The following is a 10,000-nucleotide window of genomic DNA, read 5'->3' as shown; positions in this document are numbered from 1 at the left end:
CACGCGTATGAAAGCCTAGGATCAGACTCAGACACTGGAGTCAAACTTATGTGACGGGGTCTCTGCCCTCGTCATAGACATGCATCACACAGGTTCGAGTGTGCACACGGCCATCTTGAACCAAGCCTGAATGCACCTTGGAACTTTCCAGGCCAGTGAACGGTGAGCGACATCAGATATAAAGGATGACGTGATGGAACTGAGGACAAGCTGGGGTAAACTGTAAGTGTGTGTGTGTGTGTGTGTGTGTGTGTGTGTGTGTGTGTGTGTGTGTGTGTGTGTGTAATACACACAGGAGCGACTTGGCTTTCCACACCTCCTAATTCTCCAGAGGAGGAGAGGCTATATGGAGCGGGATGACATCATGCTAAGAGTCAGATGAAGCCACAGAGATCGATCAGACATGGGCCTCTTAGAGAAAGCGAGAGACTGTGTGCAAGTGTGTGTGTTTGAGTGAGACATTGCCAAGTGTGTGCTTACTTTGCACCAGCGAGATTTACCACAGGAGGTAGGCACAGGTGGTTGTGTGTGTGTGTGTGTGTGTGTGTGTGTGTGTGTATTAACTGACTATTTCTTTCAGGCAACAGAATGGCATTTCCACGGAGGCGCTGTCCTTAAATGACAGAGATCAGAGTGGAGAGAGAGAGAAAGAAAGAAAGAAAGAAGAAAGAAAGAAAGAGAGAGAGAGAGAGAGAGAGAGCATGCGATCCAGACTTAGATAGAGGAACAGAGTGAGAGAGAGAGAAACAAACAAGAGAGAAAAGAAACAGAGAGAGGACAAGTGATGTGAATCCCTCACTCCATTCTCCAAAGAATTCAACCTCATGATGGCTGGCAGATGCAGAGGGGAGCAGTCTCTCTAAATCACTCTATCACTCCATCTCTCCCTCTAAATCACTCTATCACTCCATCTCTCCCTCTAAATCACTCTATCACTCCATCTCTCCCTCTAAATCACTCTATCACTCCATCTCTCCCTCTAAATCACTCTATCACTCCATCTCTCCCTCTAAATCACTCTATCACTCCATCTCTCCCTCTAAATCACTCTATCACTCCATCTCTCCCTCTAAATCACTCTATCACTCCATCTCTCCATCTCTCTGGAAATCTGATATTGAGCACGTCTTCTCACAGAGGACTGGAGAGCGGTGTGTTGTTGCTGCTGCAGATGTGATCTGAATTAGCCCAGTTCGCATTAGGACTCTCTCCTTACAGTCTTACAGTCAACACTCACACACAAACCAGCTGCAACCTGATTTCCCCAGACATAACTAGGCTCTGTGGTCACAGACACGCACGCACGCACGCACACACGCACACACGCACGCACGCACACACACACACACACACACACAGGGCAAACCTAGTGAGAAAAGCGTGCACATGTATGTAAACACTGGCTGCGGGCACACACACACACACACACACACACCGTTAGCTAGTTAGTAATATGAGTTATGTGAGAAAACTGTTAAATGTTCTACTCAACATGAAAGCCTGCAACCGGGTTGCCTGTATTTCATCAATATTCTGTATTATTCATATATATATATCTGCCAGTTTGAATACGTGTCATGTGGTTTTTGTTGTCGAGTTGTTTATTTGTGTGTTTATGGCATACGTTTGTATCAATTGTAGCAGGACACAACTCCTCATAGGAGATAACACTTCTTATCAAACACCACCCAGACTGTTCTAAAACCACACACACACACACACACACACACACGTTTCTCATAATGCAGGTCAAACGTGACAAGTGATGCGCCATACTCATCTGACTTCCTCATTTCTCTTCAAAACACTAACAGCTTTCTGTTTCCTCACACACACACACACACACCCACACACCCTCACACACATACACACCCTCACTCACACACACCCCAACGGTTTGTTCTCTTCTTGTTTCCTCTTCTCTAACTGCTGCTGGAGCTTGCCTGGCCTCTGTTCCCAGCACGAGACACACCTCCACACACACACACACACACCTCCGCACACACACACACGCACACACTCTAGAGAGATGAGTACAAATGCAAATAAACATATAAACACAAAATAAACACACCTCACAGAAACGCAATGCAAGTACAACCTCTTTGTTAGACTCTCTTGATGGGACCCCATGACACAGATATACTGTGAAACAACTGTCACACACACACACACACACACAACCACACACATAAACAGAAGATCAATATGAACAACCACAGATAAAGGAAGTGGATATTTTACAGAGAAGAAAATACTACTTGACTGCTCCACCTATGATACACACACACACACACACACACGCACTTTTTATGAAGACATTTACTTTCCATAACAAAAGTACAGTCTGAGATCCACATGAAAAAACACAATCACTCTCTTGTTCTCCCTTATGTTCTCTCATTGCAACACACACGCACGTCGCGCACGCGCGCACACACACGCACGCACGCACGCGCGCTCGCACACAAATCCACTAAGATCTCTGTTTGGATCAGAGCTGGGTGGATAAATGTTTTTTTTGTGGAAAGGATCGGTGAGCCTGGCCTGTCCTTTTACCCGGCAACCATCTGCTGTCTCGATTATCTTCAAGAACAGAAAAACATACACCAGTTCACACACACACACACACACACACCACGAGTGCTCCACTCCCAACAGAAAACACACACACGGGATTGTGGTGCTGGAGAAAGATACCCACATGTGGGACCAATCAGTAACTGCTCATTAGGGACGTCACTAGACAACTATGGTCAGGGGGGCTAAGCCATCACTGATACTGATATGATTGGTACTGAAGTGAATTTGGACCAGATGACTGATTCTGATATGATTGGTACTGAAGTGAATTTGGTCCAGATGACAGACAGATATGATTGGTACTGAAGTGAATTTGGACCACATGACTCATTCTGATATGACTGGTACTGAAGTGAATTTGGACCAGATGACTGATTCTGATATGATTGGTACTGAAGTGAATTTGGACCAGATGACTGATACTGATATGATTGGTACTGAAGTGAATTTGGTCCAGATGACTGATACTGTGATTGGTACTGAAGTGAATTTGGTCCAGATGACTGATACTGTGACTGGTACTGAAGTGAATTTGGTCCAGATGACTGATACTGTGACTGGTACTGAAGTGAATTTGGTCCAGATGACTGATACTGTGACTGGTACTGAAGTGAATTTGGACCAGATGACTGATTCTGATATGACTGGTACTGAAGTGAATTTGGATCAAATGACTGATACTGAAGATATGGAACTGTTGCTGATGTGTGTGATATACTGCATACTTGGAGACTTGGCCATCCCATAATAGAGGAGTCTGTAAGCAATGGTCTGCCTAGCGACAGACTGGCAAATAGACAGACTCCCATAGATACTGACAGGGGGATTGAGCTGGGTCTAAGTGGATGAAAAAAGAAGCACCTAAACACTCCAAACAGATTAAAAAGATGACAGCTGCCCATCAAGTCAGAAGTGGATTTTCTCAAAGCCGGCCATCAGGAACCACACATAAACATGGCCCAGATTCTGAGGAGTGCGTGTGATGTCTGTGTGTGTGTGTGTGTGTGATGGAAGCATAAGTGTGTGTGTGTGTGTGTGTGTACATGACATCTGTATGTCTGTCTTTATGTGTTTCTCTGATGTTTGGGTCTTTTCATTTTTTGCATTTGTGAGACTTTTTCCTCTCGCTGGTGTGTGTGTGTGTGTGTTCTTAGAGTGTCTTATGTCTGTGTGCGTATGTCATGATTTGGGAGTCTGTATGTCATGTCGTGTGTGTTTGTGATGGCAGATGCAGCCCTGCCCTGGCTGAGACCATTGCCAAATCTGCAACCAGACAAACCCGTCAGACCAGCAGAGTCCTGACTCCACAAACAGCTAGCGGGCCGGAGCCGGCGCGGTCTCGGCGGCGATCTGGGTACTCACCCTGGAAGGACTGCCGGGCTCGCTCCACCAGCTCCTCTACGGGGTAGCTGGCCAGATCCCCACGGGCGTGCTTAGTCTTACAGTACGTGCAGGCGTTCAAACATCTGGAGAGAGGGACAGAGAGAGAGAGAGGAGAGAGAGAGAGATCATGGGTTAATCTCAGGAGAGGTGAAGTCCTCACCCTTGGCCTCAGCTGTCTGTGGGGCGTCTGTGGGGTCATGAAATGGCTCTGTGTCAGAGCAGATGTGCACATGTGGAAGGAACCAGACCTGGCTGAGCACACCCAGGACTGGTTGGGTACTAATAAAGAAGCAATGCGAGTTTAGCGCTAAATGGCTAGCTAAAATGTTTTGTTATTTCTAGTCAGTTTTATCTCTGATCAGACGGTGTGGTCTTTTCTTAGTCCCTCAGTTCGAAGATTCGTTCGGAAACCAAACCATTATGACCAATCCACACTCCTGGGATTGAGAAATATAAATAAATAATAATTTAAAAAAAACACACACACACACACCACACACACACACACACACACACACACACACACACAACAGGTGACCCACTACATTCCCAACGGCTCCAAAATAAATGTCAAAAAACATTGCAATCAAAGAACCATGAAAACCTAGAGAGGACAGAGAGGATAGGTGAACTTTAATAACATCTTAAGGGTATAAGATGTCTCTAGAGGAAGTGTCATATACTACCATAAGAAGCAGGTATATATATATGTATTATATTATATTATATATATGAGAGGAAATCAACAGGCTCAGGCTGAACACCAAACACACACAGCCTCCTGCAGGTCACACTCCCATAGCCATCAGAGGAGCGACACGATGGGAATGCATAACAAGCACATGAAGATGACACCAAGGGAAGTAGGACTGGGCATTCAAAACCCACAGAGAGATCTATCTGCCACCCAGAGAGAGCTATCTGCAAAGAAGATCAGTGTCCATAGAACACAGCAGAGCCATTTCAGGAGCGGGCAGATTTCCAGTTGATCCAGTGTGTTTAGACTGGGGGACAGATTCACATGCATTTAGAGAGGAGAGCTTGTTTCAGGGAGAGGAGCCACCGTCCAGGATAAAAAGAGTTAAGTCTGGGGCTTACTTTCAGCATTGTTCATGGCCTTGTATAAGCTCTACTCGTGCGTGTGTGTGTGTGTGTGTGTGTGTGTGTGTATACGAGTGTGTGTGTGTGTGTGTGTGTGTGTGACTGCTTAAATCGGTTGGACTATTCAGAAAATGTGATTCCTGATGACACTTGACTTATAATGTAATGTGGAATCAAATATTGAAAAGTATTGAAAACTCCTCCTCCTCCTCCTCCATTAAGCCCTAACTCTTGGGCCAAATCCAACGCCGCCGCAGCAGGACAATACAAATGGAGCTCCACATACATGAAGGCACAGGGGCCCAGGGGCCACAGAGGGGAGGACGCTCCGTAAACAGGCCGACGCGACTGACTGAACGAACAAACAAACCGAAATGAAATGAATGAGTGAATGAGCGAACGAACGAACAAGCATAACACACAGGGCACGGAGGAGACTGGCATTTGACTAGGCGAGAGGGGAGGCGAGCGGAATGAGCCCGGGGTCCAAACGGCACCATTATGATAATGGCACGCATAAATGTCATGGCCAACTTCACAGGCGCCGTTAAAGATGCGAGATGGAAAAGTGCAACCCGCATTGCGCACCTCAAATAGATTTGAGGAGATTAACTATTAAGATAATTCATCCTCGCTACAAACAACATAATGGTGTGACCCCTTTACCCACCCCCCACCAAACACACACACACACACACACACACACACACACACACACACACCCTTACTAATATGTCCTCATAAGAGAGATATGTCACAAGGCGAGCAGTGCTTGTGATCTGCAGTAATTGGCTTTAAAAAGGACAAACGGTGAATCTAAATGGCCATCATAAATCTCATGTAAAAGGCAGAGGGCCGTGATGGCGGAGCGAGAACATTCCTCAGACTGCACTCTCTCAGATGACACCAGCCATAAGCTAGCCTAGCTGTTAGCGTTGGGTCTAGCCTTAGCCGTGGCTGGCTATTCAGTCCAATCTAGCCCAACAACTCACTCAACTTGTCCGTAATCACCTTTCACACTCCCGCCACACACACACACACACACACACACGCCCCTAATCCAAACCTACTCCTGTATATCACTTTGCAATAGCAGAAGTGAGATCTGTCGTGACTTCATATGGTCACGTTATGGTCATGCTACTTCAGCTACTCCAGCCTGGTGCGCACACACACACACACACGGTATAAAACCACAAACAACATCTTCTGAGTTAAGCAACAGGGTTGAACATTGCAGAGGATCCATGCCGATGGGCCCTGTGCTGTTAGTTTATATCTTCTTGAGAGTAAGAACACACACACACACACACACACACACACACACACACACACACACACACACACACACACACACACACACACACACACACACGCACGCACGCAAGAGCAGCATGCCTCGTCTACTTCTGGCAGGGGCCAGACCTTCATGTGTCAATGCTCCCATTTTATATATGAGCTGCAATCCATTTGTTATTAATTTGAGGGCCGACATTTTTTATGTATGAGAAACAAGGACAGAAGCACCTTTAAAAGATATGTCTACTGCAAGTGTTGCCTAAAGGAATTCAGGGTGTGTGTGTGTGTGTGTGTGTGTGTGTGTGTGTGCACGTGAGACAGAGAAAGTCAGAAAAAAAGCAAACAACTCTCCTTCCTCAAAGGTTCCCCCAGGTGTTCTTCACACCCCACAAAGGAAAGCAAGCACCACCAGAGGAAGCAGCAAGGCAGCAAGCAGAAAAAGTTCCACTTAAACAGTTCCTTAAACACCTCCGACCGGGCCTGACTGAGCCCCATAGCCTAATCACACACCAACACATTTATTAATCACTACATAGGACTGAGTGTGTGTGTGTGTGTGTGTGTGTGTGTGTGTGTGTGTGTGTGTGTGTGTGAGAGATAGCAAAGAGAAAGCAGAAAAGAGACAAGCAGGTGATTATGTGACAAAGCATATGGACGAGGATTGTGTGCATTTGTGTGAGTGTGTGAGACAAAGAAGATGAATATGTTGACAGGTTGCGTGCGGGTCTGCGTGGCTCGGTGTGTGTGTGTGTGTGTGTGTGTGTGTGTGTGTGTGTATTTACATGCATATCTGCCTTGTCGTTAATTACCCTCTGATGCGCGGCGGCGACTCTTTATCACACCTCCCGCACGGCGACTGTTGCCGTGTTACCTCTGTGCTACCTGACGTCTCCACGGCAGCCGCGCTCTCTCGCTGCTCGCCCACGCAACTCCCCCACCCACCCCCACAAACTCCGCTGCTTTAATGCCCTTGCCCCCGAGGAGGCGCCGCTAAATTACTTTGCCCCACACACCACCCCCCACCCCAGCAGTCGCGGGGAGGCCCAGGAGGACACCTCCGTAGCAGGGGGAGCATGGAGCGCCGCTAAGCCAGAGATAAAAGCCCGAGCGCAGGCCTCCACTGCCAGCCAGGGCTGGGGGGTCCGTGGGCATGGAGCGGGGCTTCCTCCGCTAAGCTAATTAAAATTAGAAGTGTGAAGTTGGAGACGAGTTTGTGCTTTGCCGCTTATTGGTTTGTTTGCGGTCACAGTGCGGAGAGGACGAGGCAAAGTCAAAGGGGGGGGGGGGGGGTGGTGGTTGGAGTGACTGTTTAAAGTGTTCAAAGAACTACTGTGCTGTGCTGTCATGGCACAGACACTTGGCCAAGCCTTAGCGCAGGCATGAAGGACAAATCAGTCACTTAATGCAGAGCCCTGTCAAAACAAAAGACTAGGAGGGGAAGAAGAGGGGAAAAAAGAGACAGAGAGCAAAAGAGATGAAGTGTGTGTGGGTGTGTGTGGGTGTGTGTGTATGTGTGAGAGAGAGACAGAGAGAGAATTGAGAAATGAGAGATTTCTGTAAAAGCAGCCAGGAAACTCTCATGGTGGTAATGACAGCTGCTTCCACAGAAGCGGTGAAACTGTTCCAGTACATTCCCTCATGACAAACTCAAACAAAGCGCTTCCACAGCCAAAACAACACACACACACACACACACACACACTTCAAACGGTCCACAACCACACTAATAGACAACACAATCAGCTGGTTCCTTGGGTCAGTGAGTGTGTGTGTGTGCGCGTGCATGTGTGTATGTGTGTATGTGTGTCGAAACACAGAAACAGAAAAGAAGTGCATTGATATAAAAGCACTTGGCTGCAGAGCTGCAGAACTAGTTCAGGGTCACAGAAGCGTGACGCGACAAAACTCCAGCCCTGCAGGGGGCTCTGTAAAGAGAATGTAAGGAAATAGTGTAACCAGACAAACCTGCTAAACCTGGAGCGGATCGAGCCCTGAGCCCTGTTCTGTGCAGGATTCGTTTTATAGTGGGCTCTGACATCAACCAACAAGAAGACAAACAAGATCCTGTACAGGAATGTAGAGGCCGTACTATACGTATCAGTACTTGAGGGTAAGTTACACAGACCGCTGGTCAATTACACAGACCGCTGTAGAAATGTGTGTGAAGGAGACACCACTGCCTAAACAGAAACCACTGCTGAGAACACAAACCAGCCAGCCTGAAACAGTTTCCCCTTCATCAAGACACACACACACACACACACATATTACACAACACGAGCAAAGGACTGAGCGGATGGAAACCCAGATAGTTGGGAGAGGAGCTGAGTATCTGAGAGAAAAAACAACTTATCAAAAGTCCATCATCTGATAGCATTGTTCCCCAAACACAACGCCTCCGCTTGTTTATGGGCCAATTTCTGTTTGCTTTCACCCAGTTCATTTCCATCCTGTGAGGCTTTCTCAGGCCGTTCCCTGCATGTTTTGCATGCACACCATGTTTGTGTGCGTGAGTGTGTGTGCGTGTGTGTTTTCCAGATGCCTCTGTGGAATGTCAGGCTAGCAGCCAGAGCAGGCTCAGGTGTTTACTGGAGCTGCAGGAGACTAAAACATCTCTACATTTGTGAGTGTGTGTCAGTGTGTGTTTAGGTGTGTGTGAGTGAATGAGAGAGTGTGTGTGTTTGAGTGTGTGTGTGTGTGTTTGAGTGTGTGTTTTTGTGTGTGTGTGCGAGTATGTGTAGGCCTACAATCAAGACCCATCTCACTCTGCCTCGGGAAGGGGGTTATTCACACACACCCAAAACACTCACAAACAGATTCTCAATGTAAAGCTACATCTCACGCACACATACAGTCTTGCCTGTACATACTCAGAAACACCTCTTTTTTTATAAACACACACCATATGGTGTCCTTTCTTAACCCTTTTAACACACACACACACTCTTTAACTCACTATTTCTCTCTCTCACACACGCATACACAAACTCACTTTTATACACACACACACACAAACTCACTATTACACACACAAACTCACTATTGCGCACACACACACGCACACACAAATACACATTAACTCACTATTCTACGCACGCACACACCACTACGTGCTACGTGTTAACCTGTCAAATAAAACACACTGGCCCAACAGCCCGTAATGACCGTAACTCATTCCAGATGAGAGCACTTAGGGCGTTTTCACACCTAGAGTTTGCTCTGGTCCAAATCTGCTGATGAGTTAGTAAACTTGGGGCATTTCCGTTTCTTTTCAGAGAAAAATCCAAGCGAAACAAAACGCATCGCTACAAACCACGCTAGAATTCTCATTCAGCTTACTGGTCAGATGTGTCTGGGGTGAGTTCCCTGTGAGAGAGCCAGGGAGGAGCCGCAGAGTTGGCATTTGCTCTTAACCGTGGTCATTTTCTGGGCAATATAGCAGCCAAAACCATACCAGCAGAATGCCGAATGCATTTTAAGGAAACGTCTTAAAAATAATAGTGAGACCTCCTTTCATTCTCCAGCTAGTTCATGCTACTACACCTACGCAGGCTGATACGGTTCGATTCAGAGAATTTCTAAATAGATGTGCTCTGCTGCATCCCAGAATGCAAAGCACGCCTGGTTAGATGGG

General features: G+C 46.9%; 1 protein-coding gene across 1 annotated transcript in view; it reads right to left on the bottom strand.

The window, feature by feature from the left end:
- The window catches only part of cdkal1 (CDK5 regulatory subunit associated protein 1-like 1), a 241,882-nt gene that overhangs the window by 139,106 nt on the left and 92,776 nt on the right, over positions 1-10,000 (bottom strand). Inside the window, exon 8 of the mRNA XM_031576182.2 lies at positions 3,946-4,049. Coding sequence (XP_031432042.1) covers positions 3,946-4,049 — 104 coding nt within the window. The remainder of the gene's footprint in view (positions 1-3,945; positions 4,050-10,000) is intronic.

The sequence above is a fragment of the Clupea harengus genome, chromosome 11 (assembly GCF_900700415.2).
Source record: "Clupea harengus chromosome 11, Ch_v2.0.2, whole genome shotgun sequence".
Lineage (NCBI taxonomy): Eukaryota > Metazoa > Chordata > Actinopteri > Clupeiformes > Clupeidae > Clupea > Clupea harengus.
Note: the sequence above shows the minus strand (reverse complement) of the source record. Positions and strands in the feature narration are given on the sequence as shown.